The 21351-nt window shown below is 35.9% G+C and overlaps 2 protein-coding genes across 3 annotated transcripts in view; one reads left to right on the top strand and one right to left on the bottom strand.

The window, feature by feature from the left end:
* LOC100369194 (major vault protein-like) overlaps positions 1-973 on the bottom strand; it is a 44013-nt gene extending 43040 nt beyond the window's left edge. For both annotated transcript variants that reach the window (XM_006820663.3, XM_085504462.1), the window contains exon 1: positions 829-973. In XM_006820663.3, coding sequence (XP_006820726.3) covers positions 829-882 — 54 coding nt within the window. In that variant the 5' untranslated portion in view covers positions 883-973. The remainder of the gene's footprint in view (positions 1-828) is intronic.
* Positions 974-1263: 290 nt separating this feature from the next.
* Positions 1264-19529, top strand: LOC100367995 (mitotic checkpoint protein BUB3-like). Its single transcript, XM_002738141.1, has 7 exons — positions 1264-1508; positions 10696-10899; positions 11229-11298; positions 16396-16547; positions 17533-17796; positions 18171-18343; positions 18926-19529. Exons 2-7 carry the CDS (start codon positions 10705-10707, stop codon positions 19044-19046), a joined length of 975 nt encoding a protein of 324 aa, XP_002738187.1. The 5' UTR covers positions 1264-1508; positions 10696-10704; the 3' UTR covers positions 19047-19529.
* Positions 19530-21351: the final 1822 nt, after the last annotated feature.

Genomic DNA, 21351 nt, shown 5'->3' with positions numbered 1-21351 from the left:
CGATTCCTGTGCGTGCGCAGGTGATACCCTCCAGCTTTATCCAGGAATATAGTTGTTCTATAACTTAAGTGTTGAACAACACAAGACCAGTCAGCATGCATTTGTGATGCATGGCTGTAAATCAGGCAATGACTGAAAACCTGCAAAGACTTGTGAGTAATGGGCATTACCAAATGGCCTCTATATCCAATGTAAACTTTTTCTTTGAATTTGAATAAAGCGTGAGGGTCTTTTGAGATTAATATTCTTACGTCCATGAAATGCAAAACAATTATAAAGTCATATCAATATTTCATGTTTACTGTAGAATACTTTATTTTTGCTTGGAATTTATTTTCGCTATTTTCGCTGAAGGGATGATTCCGTGAAAATAAAATCCAGCGAATATACTTTTTTTCCTATATTTCACATTAAACTCATGAAAAATCAGTGAAAATAAATTCCAAGCAAAACGCCCAAAAAGCCTTTTCAGCGAAAGTTAATCCAGCGAAAATAAAGTATTCCACAGTATTTTGAAAATGAGAGTACATATGCACAACACGTACAATAATATGGTATTATTAAACATTGCTGTTCCATTGACAACTAAATTCTACCTAAACAAACGTGTTGCTAGTGTATGTTGACCTGATTTTATGCAACAGATTGAGTGGAAATGTACTCTATACAATCGTTGACATTATTAAAAATTAACACTCAAGCCACCGGACGGTGCTCAAGCAAACAACCATTCGTGTTCACACAAGGAAGGCGTTCACTGGTTTGGATCAACACAAAATGGGTTTAATGCACAAAAAGTGACTCACTCGACTAGAACGTCATACTCACCACGTTCAAGACATGCACAAACTGATTGGGTCCAATTCCAACAATATCACTCATACTTTAAATATTCAGTACTCTGCTTGTGTGGTAGATTTAGATGTTTGACACCCAGGGTTGGACACGTCCTTATTTTGACCGTGGTTAGAGCAACCTGGAAGATGCTGGACGAAACTATTTTATTTAGGGATACTGAACGTTATAGTTTGAAACGAATATCTGAAGGTGGAAGTTTTAAGTTTTTTTACGATGTAAACATGATAGAATAATTGAAAATACAATAAGGAAAATTTTGCTATCCAACAATTTGATATTTGTTTTGGATTATCCTAAATATAGATACTGATTTTTAACCTACACACTGAATAGGCCTAGACTGTTTTTTGTCACGTGACCATAACTTAAGTTTCACTTTCTCATATACATATATTTTGTAACTTGGTTTTATCGTGTGAGTGGATAACGTCTACATGCTGTTAAAATATTCGAAATATTATTTCGTTTTGAATGTAATATAATGTATGTTTCCGATCTATTTTAAATCACGTACCATGTGAGACTAAAGAGTAGACGCGAGAGTCGGCCATCTTTGATTTCAAAACAAACCGGGAACGTTAGCGTTTCCCTGATATTTGTCTTGTTTTCTGTGTCAATACTAAGAAAAGATTGAAGTTACAGTATTTAAGGTACGTTACGAAAATATGTTCTTATCTCCGATGATCACTTGAAAACACTGGTTCGCGCGATAATGCGGGATTTTGCTTGAACCACGACACCGTCCCTCAAATTGAGGGACGGTGACCACGACAATGAAATAATGCGAGAATGAAGCATGTGAAACTCTTTCAATTTCAAGTCCGGACTTCAAGCTCCCATTGAGGCTGCGGGCAGACGCTTTTTAGGATTCGAGTTGTTTTGGAATTTGGAATCTCAAAACCTACATTTTCCTCACAGTCACTTGGGGGCTGAAAATCAATAAATACTAATTTTCAATAAAAATCATCCGCTATACGTATATAAATAAACAAGTTGTGAAACACGGCACCGAGTAAATCGACACCCTGTCGGTTTCAAATGTCGATTTCTTACCTTAAAATGCGAAACAAAAATTTTAGAGGGGATCAGGTGTTACGTTAATAACCATTGTTCATAATTGCTAACTTGGTTTTATTCAAAACTGCACAAATCCCGCGTTTTCTGATGATATCCGACGATTTCATGAACGAAAATGGCCAGCAGCCAGAATCAAGGGGGATTCGCATAGAGTTCTGGGTAAATCAAGGAAATACTCGCTGTTACGGCACGCCTGATTGGCTGAAAATGAGTATGCGCACTTGATTTACCCATAACTCTGCGCGAATCCCCCTTGATTCTGGCTGCTGGCCATTTTCGATCATGAAATTGTCGGATATCACCAAAAAACTCGCGATTTGTGCCGTTTTGAATAAAACCAAGTTAGCGATTATGAACAATGGTTATTAACCTAACACCTGACCCCCTCTGCACTTTTTGTTTCGCATTTTAAGGTAAAAAATCGACATTTGAAACCGACAGGGTGTCGATTTACTCGGTGCCGTGTTTCACAACTTGTTTATTTATATACGTATAGCGGATGATTTTTATTGAAAATTAGTATTTATTGATTTTCAGCCCCCAAGTGACTGTGATTTTCCTGCCGGTGAAACAACTTTGCATTGATTGATGGCTCGTTACTCGGCGATGTTGTCGCCCTCATAAGGCGAAAATATAAAATAACTTTGTTCTTCTTAACTTTTCATTCATTCTTTTATCATTTATTCAAAGTTGATTTAAAACTTGATCCCGAGAGACAACTACAGTGCAAAGCACAACCCCATGTTTATATTTATATTTGCCTGGTGAGCAATCACAGCTAAGCAGTGTATAGTTTCACTAAAAAATGGACTGACCTATAATAAACCAGGGGTTTTTCTAGAAAAAAACTGCAATTCAGCGGCGCCACCAAGTGGGGGAGATAGTTCTCCCTACCAGGGTGTAGAGTTTTTGATAATTCTAAGTTAAAATGGAGCATTCTATTTCTTCCTTGGGGCCAAAATTACTATCAGATAGGTCACAGTTGAAGACTGTGGCCACATGTGATCCCTGGTCAATCAGAATTTTTTGGTTGCCAGAGGACCTGCTCCCCAGGGTGAGGGGGTGCATGGCCATGACATGAGGGCACTGTGCCCGTTCCCTTGTTTAAACAAAAATCTGATAAACCGTAGTGCATGAAGAACTGTGAATGCTGGATTTATTTGTTCAATAGTTCTTTCACATTCTTCCCTATTAATATTTGTTAGGGCTCCTCGGCCATAACTTTAATTCCTGAGTCTGTCCCTCCAGTTCCCTTCTCCCAGTTTAATTGTATATTCCCCTCTTCAGGACACCTAGTTTTTTGGAGGGGCCTATAAAATTTAATTACATTGGGGGATGGAATGTAAGGGTTGGGATAGGCTTATGGAACTTTCCAAAAATTGTATCAATTTCAAGACGTCATAAACTCAACACTGCCATTTAAAATTTTAGACTTTTACACAGTTTTCCTGCTAATTTTATGGGATGTTAAAGTGCCTGTGCAATGCCCACCCTCACGTTTCCTATTTTAGATCTGTGTCCCACTGAAATGGGCAGTTATTGATTTTTTTGCTGAAAATGATTACTCGTATCCAAGTAAATTTGGGATATTTCTCATGTTGTAGCCACGCCCACCTATCCTGAAACGGTCGACTGTTTCCGGATTTCCGACTCTCACCGAAAGTGCGCCACCAAATGACAAAAATGTGAGAGGAAGTCATACCCCCGAGCCGTAGGAACACTGGTCATTCAGTATAGTTTTAAACGATATACATTTTTCGGTCGGCGTTTTTTCTCCTTTTTTTGTCTAATTTTTTTTTGACTCCCATGTGCGAAGCACAAAATGGGAGTCTTTGCAGTTAGTGTGTCTGTATGTGTGTATGTGTGTATGTGTGTATGTGTGTATGTGGGTATGTGTGTATGTGTGTGTGTATGTGTGTATGTGTGTCCGACTGTTCCACTGCTATCTCAAGAACCATACATCGGTTTTTGATGAAACTTGGTGCATAGATGCTCTGGGCCAATGCGCAGATTTGATTAGGTTTTGGTAAAAATCCATGCTCGTTAATTATCTAATTTGCATGATAATTAGCTAATTTTTAGCTGTTCTATGACTGTTCCACTGATATCTAAAGAACCACTCATTGGATTCTGATGAAACTTGGTACATAGATGCTCTGAACATATGCGCAGATTTGATTAATTTTTGGTAAAAATCCGTGCATATTAATTACCTAATTTGCATGATAATTAGCTATTTTTTAGTGGTTCCATGACTGTTCCACTGATATCTAAACAACCACTCATTGGATTTTGATGAAACTTGGTACATAGATGCTCTGAACTAATGCTAGGTTTTGATTAGTTTTTGGAAATAATCCGTGGATACTAATTACCTAATTTGCATAATGATTAGTCAATTTTCGGTTTTTCCACTGATATCTCAAGTACTAATCATCACATTTTAATGAAACTTGGTACATAGATGTCATACGACACTGCACAGACCTGATAGTTTTTATGGTAATATCAGTACATATTAATTACCAATTTGCATAATTAATTAATTTTCAGCATTTGATATAAGTAGTTAGCATTACATTTCAATGAAACTTGGTACTTACATACTCAAGGACTATGCAGAGATTGATTGTTTTCGATAAATATTTGTGCATATTAATCACCTAATTTGCATAATTAGTTAATTTTCAGCTTTTCCATGGGTATCTCAAGTACTAATCATCGCATTTCAATGAAACTTGGTACATAGATCCTTTAGGACTATGCAGAGACCTGATTAGTTTTAGGGTAAATAATTGTGCATATTAATTACCTAATTTGCATTACCAATAAAATAAAAATCTCTCAGTCAATCAGAAACCCGGATTCATGCCTTCGAGGAAGGTCCCGTTTGAACGCTCACATCGGGTTTTTTTTTTCGTTTGGGAGAAAACTAAAACTGGTCGCAATTTTCGAATAAGAATGAGTCGGCAATTTTTAGTGGAGTCGAAAATTTGGAGGTAAATAAAACACCGAAACCCGGCAAACAAATAGGCGATCGAATTTTTAGAGGGGTCGAAATTTTGGAGTTTTCACGGTACTAATTATTCCATTTCAATGATACTTAGTACAAAGATGCTCTAGGACAATGTACAAACCTAATTAGTTTGGGGTAAAAATCTGTTCATATTAATTCCCTAATAAGCATAATAATTCATAATTTTTTGGTTCTAATCACATTTCAATTAAACTTGGAGACATAGATTTTCTGTTACATTGCGCAGACCTCATTAGTTTTACACTCAAATCTGGTCATATTAATTTTCTGATTTGCATAATTAGTTTTCAGCTAAGTAATTTCGAATTATATTTAATGTGTCTCCAATACTCTCAGCACATGGGAGTTCTTTCTAAGCTTTCTTTGATTTTTTTTTTTTTTGAGAGAGATTTTTTAGTTGTTGTGTTGTGTTGTGGGTAGTTGCAGTGAAACGTATAGTCATAGTGTATGTATTCACACGTTTCTAATCGATCCGAAGGTGCGACATCAGTGGACGAAAGCCACTTAACGTAAACCTGGCGCAACACTTTTGAAAGAAATAGATTCTGGACCAGCCCATGATCACCGAGGCGGATTTTAAAAGAGAGAAAGAGACGTCCGGCAAGTGTTTCAAATGAGTTGACTTTTTTTGCGATCGTGATTATCGTTTTATCGTTTAGTCCCTGTTAGGTAAAAGGTAGCAATAATTTTGGCAGTGACACGAAAACGAAGCGTCGGACAAACAGGAAATTACACAGCCCTTACACACTTCTAATTGTTTTCATTTTCGAAGGCTAAAAGTTTCTGAATTGTTTGGTGATTGGTGTTGAATGTCGAATTCACACCTCTGTTCTTTTTTTACCTCCATGCTTGCAGCTTGATCTGCGTAATAATTTATGAAATAAGAATTATTATAATTATGACAATCACGCCATGGATCACGCTAACTCGAATCCACTCTGAATTTATCTGTATGTGTGCCGATCTCGATTATTTTTGTTATCCAATTAAACGCCGCTTTTAACGCACTTGCCCTCGTCCTGACCCGGCACGTTCACCTATTTCAACAAAAAGTCAATTTATTTTCACGCGGCTGTCGTTTTTTTAATTATTTTATAGTGATCACTATAGTCTAATGTTTAGAATGTCAGAATATGTTCTCTTTTCTTTTAATTTTGAAAGTTTTACTCAGACGATCGATGAAATAAAACAGTGCAGTGACGTGCCTAGTAACCTGCTAAATAACAAGATAATTCTGACGTCAAATTCTATTTTTGTTCAGCGACAGTGTACAAACGTGCGCCGGTGTCGGTGACGATCACGGTTACCAGCTACACCAGAACAGACATATTTTGCATCTAACTCAACCCCATGCAACAAAAATTGATACTATGTGTTCATTATGATCCATTCTTCCTCGACGAACAAGTACATAAGTGACAATTTAGTCAAAGACGAGAAAACTGCACAAGAAATTTGCCTTATTTACACGTATCGGCAATGCAAGCTGCCATGCGACTTCCCCTTCTGACGTCACAAGGGGAATTTCTGTATGCAAATGAGAAGCTAATGAGGAGCCTCGTTTTAAAATACACAAAAATAAAGTTGCCGTAGACTGAGTTTAAAACACATTTTTTCACTTAAAAAAAATAATTCATGCTTAGAAACATAAAAATTATTAATATTTATATATCAAATGATAATTTTAGGCGTGAAAATAGCAGCCATTTCACAGGCACTTTAAAGTCCCATGATTTCTATTGACTCGGCATGACATTATGGAACTATTGAAATTACTGATAACATGTGAGACTGCAGTATAGCACAACAATGCAAAAAAGCAGGATTTCACTGATAATGTTTGTCATACGAAGATATGGATTTAGGTTTATGATCAGGTCCAACTTTTGGGTTTGTTAGTTTTGTGTATTGTTTGGACGCCCAGTAGCTCATTGTAGCCTTGGTTTTAGAAAATTATTTTTAGCATATTCCTAACAATTTTTGTAGTATATTTTCGTGCGTTTCTCAGTTTTCATTTCAGTTTTCACAAAAGTAACTTCAAAATTGTTATTGAAGTTGTACATGTAGTACAACTTCAATAACAATTTTGAAGTTATTTTTGTTATCTAGATTTTCTTCTTCTTCAATCATTTTTTTTTGGGGAGCTACCTACTTCAGAACCACTAACCATATTTATCTGAAATTTGGCTTGTAGCATATAAGTACCAAGAAAGACGTTATCCCCTGTTATGCTGTTTACAGCTTTCATTTTTTCTTTTTGTTCATTGGATTGTCTTCATGGACAATAATAATGTTCAGCTTTTTATCATAATTTGTAACTGTTACTAAACAATGTTGTATATTTTACCATGAACATGTGTACCAGGTATATCTTGTATACATACAGTATAATTGCGGTATTGTTTAATTTCATTTGATTATATTGATTATAATACTAGGGTAAATACTTATTACCCTGGTATGAGCCTAATAGAAGCTGCACCTTTTTTTTCCAACAATTGAGAACCAAAAATTCAACATTTCTCATGTTGTCTAGATGCTCTAATACAAGCCCCATCCCTTCTGTTGCATTGTAACTTTTTAATAGAAGCAATGACTTCTAATGCAGATTTTGCAGTACTTAATAATAAATATACGGTAATCTTGCTCTGTTACATATACCGTATTTATCCGGGTATAAGCCCAGGGTCTTGAACATGGAAAATTGCCAAAAAGAAGGGGTGGGCGTTTGCCAGGAGATCCCCGGCAAAAAAATCGAAAATTCGCGAAACTTGACAACAGGCAGATCGAACTGCGGCAGGGGATAGAACGGCAAATGAAAACATGCAACAGAAATAAATGAACACTGTGCAACACTAGAAGTAAAACAAAAATAATGTATTGCTTATAATGTGACATAAATCAGAAATAATAAAAATCAACAGCGAGAAATCATTTGAATTAGGATTTTCCCGCCGACAAACACGCCCAATACGCATGAACTCAAAATGAATGAAAATGTCAGGGGTTAAACTGCGTAAAATGATTTCCGGTCTCGACAAATTACGAATCAACCGTCATGCAAGATCAATATTAATTTACAAATTTACACAGTAAAAATTATAAAAATTCATAGCTGTTTGAAAACATATCTCAGATCTTTATTTGTACGTTCTTTGCCATCTTCGTCAAACTCAAAACCCTCCAAATGTCCAAGTCGGCGTCACTGTAGCCGTCGAACAAAATCCCTACAACTTATTCCTGAAGTTCGTCTATATCGTCCCACACAATTTGGACTTAACACTTTTAATCCACGGATTTCGTAGTATGTTAGCTTGGCACTTTTCATTCATGTCTAATCATAATAAAGAGACAAGAAAAATGGGGTCGCTCAGCTGCGATGGCACACGATGCTTTTGTTTACAGTCTAGCAATCATCTTTGACCTTTATCAGTGTTCTCCCCAGGCCTCTGAAGCGACACGGTACCGTGACGCTTGGACACTCGGTCGTGATGCTTGCCCTTTGTCCGTGACGCTTGGTCACTCAGCCGTGATGCTTATGTTTTTGTTTACAAGTGTCAGTCTCGTCTTGCACGTATTTAAAACAATAACATGTATTGATCAATTTAGGTAATCCCGCTTTTGTTAGCCATACAAAGACAGTGATAAAAACGGAAGTCTGCAATATGTTGCGAAGTCTTTCAAAGGTGCAGAGCCTCCAAATCAAAAAAATAATAACTAGAGTAGCAATAATTTGCCCATTGCACGCAACGGCAACAATGTGACAAAACAAGTCACGGCGTACGTCGGGAAGATCAACCCCGATTTGCTGCACTCTGATTTGTTATCACTCAATCGCTGGTGACATTATTTACTCCAAAATTAAAAAAAGAACAAGTGAAATTAAGTCGCATTGGAAAGAAAAGTGTAAATAATTCAACAGCAGACGAGACGGGTTGAGAAAAAGCAAACTCTGACCTCTGGAAATACCCCATTCATAGGGTACCTTAGTACAGAAAAACGCCGCCCTAAGGCGACATAATGCACGTTGCAACATTGTGACCGATGCATGCTGGGCTATCAGGGGTTCTGATCGAGGTAACAAAGATGGCGGCGCAGAATGCATGATTTTCCGCGATGTTTAAAAACAACATCTCGTTGGCAATTTAGATGTAATGCTTATGATAATCATCAATGAATCGTTTTAATAAACAATTTGTGTATTTCACACCAAAAAGTCAGATACCGATGATCGCAATAGCAGCGGTGAATACCCGTCCAACGCAATGCCGTCAGCTGACAATGTTGCGGTGATCGTAGCGTTGTACTCACAAGGTATATTGCAATGAAAAATCGCCGAACTGCCATTGTAGAATTTTTTTTTAATTATTGATTTATTAATTTCAACACATTTCGATATCTTGCCGACTTTATATATTTAACCAAAAAATGTTTTCCCCGACGTTTATATGAACCGACAGTGACATGGGCACTAAAACTTATACACAATGATGAACCAGTTACATCCATGGATAACAGTATATTCACCGACTAGCTATAACACAAGTTTTTCAATTTTTTTTTCCTTTTTATGATGTTCCATTTCAAACTTTATTTGACTTGATACAAAAACAAAAAATACAATGCAGTAAAATGATATAAAATTTATCAGATATAAAAATATCTTGTCTTTAATTAATTGTAGATTGACAATATTTGTTGGGAAAAACTGATTATTATGCAAATAAAAATTATGCAAATTAGATGCATTGTTATGCAAATTGGCCGTGATGCTTGACATGAAGTCTGGGGAGAACACTGTTTATGCATCTGCTTTACTTGATTAGCTAAGAATGACATCACTACTAGTATTTCATCATAAAGGTCAAATCGTGACATTGCTTTCTTATCAGACTCTACGCTTATTAATCACGGTGAAAGTAATATCATTCAGCAAGTTCCGGTGGTTGGAATGTCTCGCTATATGGATATCGCGGTGGACTTGAAATAGGAAGTTTTTTTTTTATCCAACGACAGAAGAATATTTTTCATGACAGAAATGCAATAGCGGTGATAAAAGATGGTAAAAAAAGTTGGCAGTCTTCGGCGTGACATTGCAAAATTGCTGGCCCCAGTTATGGATTCGCAAGCTGCTACAAAATATTTAGAAACAAAATAACGTGATTTCAACCTTTCTCCTCGGTACGGGTTGCTACAATACTGCAACATTGTTTTCATTGTCGACGACGCTAAAGCCGAACAAGTGCGACACTTGCTTAGCGGCTCTTCTGGCCTCTTCTTATACGATTTGCTTGAATCGTTTCTAAGGAAGCACAAACCAAACGGCCACGACATATTTCAAAAAGAGAACTACCGTTTCTGCTTTAATATTTATTTTTATAGACTTGCTGACTGTTATGATTCTGAAAAAAATCAGCAGTGAACGCGCTGCCCTGAAGGCAGAAAGCTGTCACAGCTATTTTGCGTTCACTCCTTGTTTTACGCAATTAACAATTTTTATAAGTATCACAGACAGACTTCAAGAAAGTCAACTATTAATACAACCACAGTCAACGAATAGAAAATAGTTTTTTTTTTGTTTTTTGTAGAAAAAGACATGTGCCCGGATATGACTTCAACTTCTTTATTGTGTCAAAAGTGGGGGGTGGGCGTTTGTCCAGGCATGGACTCTTACCCGGATAAGTACGGTACATTCATTCCATACAATCGTTCTTTATTTACAGATTTGAATCATGCCTGAACCAAATGAGTATAAACTGAGCCAGTGTCCTGACGATGGCATCTCGGCTGTTAAGTTTGGTCCCAATACTTCACAGTTCTTACTGGTATCATCTTGGGATTCATCAGTGAGGTTATATGACATCAATGCCAACATTATGCGCACAAAATATACTCACCCTGAGCCTGTTTTAGATTGCTGTTTTCATGTAAGTTCATTTACAGATTATTCACTTTTACATGCAGAAGAGATCTCCCATATCCCGTCAGATTGTCGTACCTGTAAAATAATGTGCTTTATCAAAATGGAATCAGGTCTTCAGTTTCTTTCTGGCTCATTGCTTCGATTTATGCCATTAACATTGAATCACTCTTGTCCTTGTATCTAAACTCAAAACTACACTGGCTTCACAACTATTATGTTGACATATCCGGGACCAATCCATGTACATGTGCATGATTGGTGTGTGTTGTTTAACAGGGTACATGTATCAGAAATGAAAAATGTGGAAATTACAAACAGTTATTTGTTTTTCAGGACCAGACTCACACCTACAGTGGTGGCTTTGATCGCAACTTGAAAATGTTTGACCTTAATTCTAACACAGGTAGGTATTACTAAACATGTTTGAAACAAAACTAAAGCTAATACATTAAGGGGTGAGCTCATATTCAAACACCTGGGTCAAACCTGGGTTAACCTGACCTGCCCTTTCCAGACCCTACTACACCTACAATATGCAAATTAGTAGTAGGTTTGAACCTAACCTCCGGATTAACTGCCCATTAACGCCCCCACTGAAAACAAACAACAGAGAACAAAGAAGACAGACCTAGGGAAACCTAGGTTTTTCTTACAATACTATTTCAGCCTGGTTTCAGTAGGAAAAAAAATAAGATGTATACTACATTGTATGGAGCTCCATGTTCATACTGAGTGTTATATTTTGAAGTGTTAAGAATTACAGCAGCGATTTTTTTTCTTTGCAAGTCTTGTACATGTAAATGCTAATAAAAAACAAACTTGCATTTGTTTCACAAATCGATTTACATCATGTCATTTATAAGTGTGATGAAAATTATATTTATTTATTTCTGTGATTGGTAATAATAATCAGTTTCCCACAACTTACATTTTGATACAAGTCAATACAATTGTTATTGTTATTCAATTTATCTGGAATTCATAACAGACGTGATGGTTTGTTATATTTTGTCATTAAATGTGAATCAAGTGATACCATAGACCCTCTCTATTGTGATATATATGGTGAATTAATGTTTGAAACAGAACAGGGAAAAGATGCACTAGAATTTTAATGAGCAGCTTCTTAGGATAAATTACTTACGTTATATATATATTTGGCATAGTCAGTAAAATATGTTTATCCATAGAGCGAACTGATACATTTTGTCTGCAACAAGTACGATCAGTTTTGTGCCCATGTTAGTTCATAAATTCATAGAACACATTTTTTGGTTAAGTTTGTAAAGTCTGTGAGACTGCGAGTTATCAAAATATGATGAAAGTATTAAATCGATAATGGCAACATTGTTTTCTACGAAGGCATCTGAAAACCACAGTCCCTCTATCACTGTGTCAAAACTAAAGTCGGGGCTAACGCTACGACTCCGGCGCTACGACCACCGTAACATTGTCAGCTGACGGCATTGCAGGGAAATTACGGGTATTTACTGCTGCCGATATCTTACTTTTCTGTGACAAAATGCACACATTTCGAACCCCTGGTTAATTAAAAATAAACGATTATTTTAGAAAATACATCGAAGCACAGTGCCTTGAGGGACTGTGGGCGAAGTAGGCAGCGAGGTGTTGTTTTTAAACATCACAGAAAATTATGCACTCAACGCAGCCATCTTGGTTACCTCAATCAGAATTTCTCCTTGTCACCCAGCATGCATCAATTGCGATATTGTAACGTGCACTGTGTCGCCTTGGGCGACGGTCTTAGGTACAAGGCACTCTATGAATAAGGTATTTTCAGAGGTTAGGGTTCGTTTTTTATAAGCAGTCTTGTCTGCAGATGAATAGCCTTAAATAATCAGCGCGAGTCCATTTAATTAGTCCCCGTTCGGACGAAGTCCGAAAACGGGGACGTATAATTCGGTCTCTGTCCGTGTGTCCGTTCGTCCGTTCGGAGTCATATCTCAGAATCCGTTGGACCGATTTCGTTCATTCTTTGCATATGCCTAGTACTTTATGTGGGACATATGCACATGCAGTGGTTTAGCGATTCGATTCAAAATGGCCGACTGGCAGCCATCTTGTTTTTTGAAAATGTTGTATTTTGGACATGCTTTGTCAGTTTTCATTCAAACTTGGTACATAGATTATACATGTTAGGATACATGTCCATGACGATTTATTTCACAATTGGATCAAAGATGGTCGACTGGCAGGCATCTTGTTTTTATTTTTTTATGAGGTATTTTGGACGTGCTCTGTCAGTTTTCATTCAAATTTGGCACATACATGTGCTTTATACATGTTAGGATGCATGTCCATGACAATTTGTTTCAAAATCTGGTCAAGGATGGCCGATTGACAGCCATCTGACTTTTTGGCCTTACTACTATATTTCCACAATTTATGTACCATTTTCATTCGTATTTGGCACATACATCATACATATCAGTGTGTTTCATAATCAGATCAAAGATGGCTGAATAACGGCTGTTTTTATTTTGGCCATATTACTACGACACGAAACACGTGTTTTGATGTAAATAAACAATCTGTTGTATACGCCACTTGGAACTCAAGTTTCAAGGACACGCTCGCGACAACCCCTCTGCTTTAATATGATGAGCACAAAGAGAACTTAACGAGGACTGTGTCATTTTCAATGACTTGTTTAATTTAATTTTCTCTTTTGATACTTCGTGTCGCTGGCAATTGAATAAAACTGCAAATAACCCATGTGCAGCAAATCGAAATAAATTTTCATGGCATACGCTGCATTTGTTTTTCCGGATTTTGCGATGCCGCACTCCTGAAAGAACTGTTTGAAAATTGAACGCGCAACAGTAGTAAAGGCTTGAACCATAGACTTATGCTTGAACACAGTAGAGTAAGTCTCAAGTACGACTTTGTATCAACAAATGTTCTTCTTCTGATACTTATTAGCTGTCAGAGACACATATCAATTGTCCAGCCCAATGAAAAGTCTGATTCACTTCCTCTGCTCAATTTGCGACTCGAGCATAACAGTTTATCAAAACAAAACAATTTATTCAGCACGCTGTTCACCCATATATGAAAGAGTGTTTTTTTATAGGCAAGACACACGGTAAAATGACTACTGTACACCAATAAATCAACACATTTTAGAGACAACTATCTAGCATTCAAAAAGCAATATAAACTGAGTTTAACTCTGTCAATCCTAAAAATAAACAACAGCTTGAATGAGGTGTGAATGAGATCAGTTCAAACCGCAGTTTTTATGCAAATTCGTGCGGTCGTCCTGAACCGCAATGTCTATTGTTTAAACTTCCAAACCGCAAAACTGGGTTTTGTTCGGACGGTTTGGGTTTTCGTAGGTTTGACCCGCATGTTTGAATACGAGATCACCCCTAAAATACTGTATCTGAATTAGTATCTGCCTAGAAGTGCATATCTCTGTTGACACGCACCCAAAACTTGTCTCATGGGTCATACATACATGTATATGCTGTACACATTGATCTCAGCACACTGGTTGGCGGTGGCCGATGCTGCCGACCAGGACAGTTATTATAATTACGCAGCAACCGGGAAGTGTCCTACTGGTCAGGTGTTATGATTTGTAAACACTATACGAAGTTCCCATCTACACAGATGGTATACAATTAAAATGATAATAAACACAATATTGTAAATTACTTTATTTTTGCTGAAGGGTTATCCAGCGAATAAACATTTTTTCCTATATTTTACACTTAAATCATCAAGAATCAGTGAAAATAAATTCCATACAAAACACCTCAAAAGTCTTATCAGCCAAAATTAATTTCATCTAAAATAAAGTATTTTACAGTAGGTCAAAATTAACACCTCATTGTTCACTGGAAAAAACATTCAGATGATCACAGTTCGGCGTTGTTTTTCATCTTTGCAAGTGAACACCTTGGTAATCAGCAGCCACCGACGTGGTAAATGTATAAGCATATATTTTACACGCGGATGCAGCGGGTGACTGATTCAGTCAAAATAGTAAGTCAAATTCACACCATAAGAGTATAAAATAAAATCAAGGTATCACTTCTCTCGTGCTTTCTTGTGATAAAGTGCATATATTCGCTGCTCCAGAAAAGCTTTTGTTATTCATGAAATAATCATGTCTCTGTCGTAGATTGTTATCACAGTTATACCGAAACAAAAGCTTGGTAATCAAGAAACCAGCTACCAGAGCCAAAGAAATCAAAACCAGATGATAATTTTATAAGCAATTTATCAAAGTGGAGAAGGCATGTACTGTAAATTATGCCATAAATATGACAAATGCCCATTCGATCGTATATCGTATAGGATTAGGGTTAACTTGGAACAAGGCTCCATTTACATGACTTCGTCTGAGCAGCATGAAAGATTGTGAAGCAACATCGGACAAAGTTAAACTTGAGTTGTTGATGGATGCCAGTCAAAATTCTGAACAACTCAAAGAATTCACACTCTCAAAGATTTACTGATGATATCGGTATTGGCAATTTGTGCTTTCGTTTTCTGAAGCTTATTGAACAGCTGAATACAAACATTGGTGAAGTTGCGACAACCTCTTTGAGTGCAGAGGATATCATGGGACACATAACATCATAGTTCACAAACAATGAACTCAGCAAATCGTGTGGTATAAGAGTTATTACTGGGAAACACAATAGTGCAAGGTTTCGCCCCATCAGCTATTGGAACTTACTGTTGTGTTGCATCTACACTGACAGTCTGCGAACATTATTCCTTGCATTAAAAAATTTAACAGCATCCTCCGTCAGCTCTTAGATTTCTACAATAACAGTGTTGTGCGTATGAAAAAGAAGAAACTAAAACCCGTTGAACCTACATCAACACGAGTAGCGAACAGTCAGTGCTGTGATTGAGGGAAACTTTAACAGTGTACTGTCAGTTTAGAAAGAGAGGGTGAGAAGCGTGGAGATGCAAAGGCTCTTAGTTTATTTCATCTAATTTCATTGTTTCGCTTCATCGCCACAATGTTATTGCTGATATATCTTACCACACATTTCCGGTCTATGCAAATTGTTTCAGGCACGGAAGTTTGAACATAGTTTGATTCAACCGTTTGTGAAGTCCATGTTTAGATCAATCCAGCATTTGAAAATAAATGATAGCCAGTATTTATAGCAGCTGCCGGAAATTATTGCATAGCTGGAGGTCATCAACATTGTGGCCGTTAAAAAACAGTTTCAGCAACAACCATTGTTCAAATAAAGTTCACCATGTGCTAGATTAGGAATATTACGTCTCTTTAAAGTAAATAAAAATGAAAAATTAGTTGCATCATTTATTTCCACATTATTTTTATAAAAAATGTGCATTTTATTAACAATATTATTTACATACTATCAGAATTTAGTTGGACGCGTATAGTTATCTCATTAAAATAATAAAATGATTGCAAACTTATAATGATTCTGTAAATGTCCAATAGTTATGTACTTGACAAATGACGAATGTTCATATTTTTCAGAAACTAATGTTGGCTCTCATGATGCTCCCATTCGATGTGTTGAGTTTTGTCCAGAAGTCAATGTTATAGTCTCTGGAAGCTGGGATCAGACTGTTAAGCTATGGGATCCCAGAGCTCCATGCAATGCGGGATCATTTTCGCAACCAGACAAGGTAAATAAATATAGTGTAAAGGCTTGATTGGAGTTTGATATCCTTAGTGCCAACACTCTTATTGTTAATTACAAATTTGAGCCGTGGTGTTTTTTTGGGTGTTGAAGTCAATGGCTACAAATTGTATTGCCCAAACACAAATTATTTAAAGTGTTGTCACACCATGTGGTGTTTGATTTAGGTCCAATGCAACGTAAAGCATATTTGTAACACAGAAAACACTACTTTACTGTATTTGATGTAGATGGAATTATATTGCATAGGCACATGATCTATTCTATGCCTTATCAGGTCCAGTCTAAAGTAATTACTAGGGTTCAAATAATAATTTACTTGTGAAAGAATTCTCATTCCTCTTTAAAATTCAAAAACTTTGAACGTGAATATTTTGATACTATAATGTTAAGAACCATAATGTCTGCGTGTTATGTTTTTAATTCGTGTAATCAATTAAAGCAGAGTCAGAGAAAATGCCTGAGTAATTTCCCTTGTTACAGTTATGGGTAATTCTACATTTTATGTCCTTGTGTAAGTGATCCTTGACCAAGCAATGTAAAGTGTTGGCTATGTGTGCTTATGTATTAGAGATGCACTTTGATTACACTTGCATACTGTCCTTTGTTTATTTATTTTTTCAATGAAATAAAATATCATGACTGTGTGTTTATGGTGAAACCTGTGTTACTGCAAAATAAACAAATCAAATCCTGTGACGTCATTGAAAATGCTCATTAATATTAATAGCAAAGGAACCCTTGCATAGGTCGCAAGTCACTTGTTTATTTCGTGGTAACCCGGCTTTTGTCATTTACACACTTCCTTATTAGCATTAGCATTGTTGGTGTGATAATCAATTGTCTTGTTAAAAAAAATGATTTCATCACAAATTTTTATGTTACATATATTATTTATTTTCAACAATTGTCATTAGTTTTGCTTGATACAACATGTATACATATTTTTTCACATGTAATCTCACTTGTAGGTGTACACATTAGCTGTTTGTGGTGACAGACTTATAGTGGGCACATCTGGTCGCAAAGTCCTTGTGTGGGATTTGAGAAACATGGGATATGTTCAACAGAGGAGAGATTCCAGTCTGAAATACCAAACAAGATGTATACGATCATTTCCCAATAAACAAGGCTATGTTCTGAGTAGTATTGAAGGCAGGGTAGCAGTGGAATATCTGGATCCCAGCCCAGAAATACAGAAAAGGAAATATGCATTTAAATGTCATCGTCTCAAGGTAAGCTTAGCATTTTACTGTGAGTCACTGAATTTTCACTTCTATAAATACTACAATTTGATAATTTATATTTTCGAGGACGTAATTCTGTGAAATGTATTGTCGCTGTAAAGGACCCCAGTGAAACATTCAGATACAAGTTTCTAAATCTTCCTGCTGACTTGAATTGATTGAATGTGGTGAGAATTTTGTCTCTTACAGTTCAAAGTAGTAATGTTAACATCTATTGTCTTTTTAATGCAAAACATCCAAGTTGCATTGCATTCACTTGCAATTTAATCTATTTTTGGCAGAGATAAAGCATAGTGAAATAATTTTTCAAGATTTTCAGTGAAAGCTATGTACGTTTTCACATCCTAGTTTGTTTACTTTAGGTTGATGGAGTGGAGCAGATCTACCCAGTGAACGCTATATCATTCCACAGTGTACACAATACCTTTGCCACTGGTGGTTCTGATGGCTTTGTCAATATATGGGACGGTTTTAATAAAAAACGTTTATGTCAATTCCATCGTTATCCTACCAGTATTGCATCGCTCTCATTCAGGTAAGAAAAGTATGGTAATAGCCCTTAGCTCCATCAAAGAGAATTTGAATAGTTCTATAATGCCGCATGAATGACTTATACTTTGATTTGATGGGGGGGGGGGGGGTTGCAGTTTATGGTGCCTTTTTTTGTTCTCTCTTTGTATATCGGTTTTATTTTTCTTTGCTCAGTTTAAACTACTTAAAATAGGACCTAAAAACTTATTACAATATTTTCTTTCAGCAGTGTCACTTAATTATTGACTAGAACACGCGTTATTCACTTTTCTTTATTTTTATCTGGCACAAAATATATTTGGGGAAATTCAAAGGAACCTTTGTTTGATAGAAATTAACTAGTATTCATTGGAATTTCCTAATAAATTTTTTCATCCATAAGTACCCATCTTATAACTACCCCAGGTACATGTAATTTTTGATTTGATGACACTTTTTTGCTTTTTTCATTGAATATAATATTGAAAAAGTAGTTTGTCTATAAATTTTTACCTTGGTTTGATGAACAGATCATCCACATGTATAAATCATTTTAAAAGTCAAGGATGATCTGTTTTATTAATATTGACACTCCATTTGTTTGTAGCCATGATGGATCAGTGTTGGCCATAGCATCATCATACATGTATGAACTTGGTGAACAAGAACATCCAGAGGATGCTGTATACATCAGAAAAGTTACAGACCAAGAAACAAAACCCAAGTAAAGACTGTTGGTGTTATGAATTTACTGGACTAGAAAAAGAAATACTGCCTGCAATTCATTTGATTTTAGTGATACTTTTAAATCATTGTTGTCGACATACACCACATGAAGATTTAGAGTCGGATGTTAATGAGGACAAAATGGGTGGGGGGTTAGGATGTGTACAACAGTGCAGGTTTTTAAACACCAGAGAGCAGGCTGTACATTTCGCACACAACATAGATGGGCGGGTAAAGAAGTCTTTTGTTGAATATTTTATCTATCCGTACAAGAAGTAGTGCATAATGCATCATGTAAACTGAAATTCAATTAAATGGTAAAACTCAACATGTGTAGAAGCAAGACAATTCAATATTGAGGGGAGAAATCTCAATATTCTAAATTTGAGTGATTCTTTGCCCATATTCATACTTTATATAAAATATGTTCACATTTTACTTGCTTTTTATATTAAATATAATAAACATTCTTTTTTTCTACTTGATTCACTTTGTTTGCTGCCCTCTGGAGGTGGATGGTTAATTGGTGAAATGAGATTTACTTCTGTGATATCCCATTTCCTTCTCTCTAATATGTGATATCCCCCTCCTCTCTCAGACTTTCCCATCCTCTCCAACAATTCTCTTCCATACTTACTTGCAACATCCACTCAAACAATACTACCGGTTATGTGCAAATGAAAATTCACATCAACTAAGATTTGGCAAATGTAACAAATTATGGGACTGGAATCTTTAAGACCACAAACATGAATACAGTTAGATTTGTTTATTTATCACAGGTAATGAAGAAAAAATATACATATCCAAGTTGAGATAATGAAATGTTCTATGCTACAACACTATGAACTAGGATTACCTGCACACAATACAACATTCATGCAAAAAAATAATTCCCACATGCTTTATACACTTTGTGACATTTTTTTTGTATAAAATACTGTACACACTAAAGATGCATTAAAACATCGATTGATGCAGGCCTCCACTGACATACCAAAATTGGAGGGGGGGTGTTAATGCTACATAGCAGTCTATTCTCTAAAATTTTGACGATTAATACTACCTACTACACTGCGATTATAGGCATGCATCTCTAATCTAAACTGTAAGAAACTAAAGTAAATAAGGTAACAATTGCTAGCTAAATCACATACCAAATGTGTTCTATTACAAAGTACAAGTGCTTTTCATGTATATTCAATGCTTAGCTCCATGTAATCTGGGAAGTAAAATCTTCAATAGTCCAAGTCTGTCTGAATTCATGTTACATTACCACCACCAGAAAATACAGAAACTGCCTTGTAAATTAGATATGACAGAGCCTTCAACATTGTTGAGCGTATTCAAAAACTAAATACCATTACAGCTTGAAATAGATAGGCTATAGTGTTTTGAAGTTGCATATTATCCGTCTTGGGACTACTATTTGACATAGGAGCAAATTGCATGGAAATAATTGAAAATTCACTGACGAGTAATTTGGAAGAAGCAATTCATTGTGAATCACATGCATGTCAGAACACTAGTATTTTGCAAATGAAATTCCAACAATCATGAATATTTATTAACATTTAGTATATTTCATGCAATTTGACCAAATATTTTACATATTGGTTCAATGGTCTAAAAAAGCATTATGAATGAAGTGCAACTTTAAGACATGCGCCAAGTTGAGGTAGTTTGTGCAACCATTAAAACTTATCGCTGGATTTTCTTGACTTTTACCATACGGTTTTATTTTATGCACACAAATCCAAAAAAAAATATTAGGTCACTTAACTACTTTTTATTCAAAAATGCATCTCCATGAAAATGATGAGTTTTGAGTCATTTGCCATTGGTTCCTATTCCTATGGTGAAAAGGTTGCACATATTTCGATTTAGGTACATATATTGAAAAAATATGTAGTTATAAGATGGGTCTTTATGGTTGTCCAAAATTACTGGGAAATTGATTATTTTTTTAAGAAATAATGCTTTATTACACAAATTTCTATGGGGAAATAGTTCCAACACATCTCATTTCTGCACGTTTTCAAGACTGGTTTTCTCCACAAAAAAAAAAGAATTTTTAACTGGGTTAAAAAATTCTAAAAAGTTGATGACTGATGTCTAAATCAACAATTTTGCAACACAAATAAACCTAATTTTTTTTTATCTTATTCAATACTTGTGAATGACCCATTGTTAATTTAAAGATTGCTCTAAAAACTGCCTTATACACATAATTCGAAGCTATGGCTATTTATGTTGCATATTATCAATGGATAACTATACTAAAATGCTCTTTATATTTTAAGTCGT

The sequence above is a fragment of the Saccoglossus kowalevskii genome, chromosome 10, assembly GCF_978046115.1.
Source record: "Saccoglossus kowalevskii chromosome 10, keSacKowa6.1, whole genome shotgun sequence".
In the NCBI taxonomy this organism is placed as follows: domain Eukaryota; kingdom Metazoa; phylum Hemichordata; class Enteropneusta; family Harrimaniidae; genus Saccoglossus; species Saccoglossus kowalevskii.
Note: the sequence above shows the minus strand (reverse complement) of the source record. Positions and strands in the feature narration are given on the sequence as shown.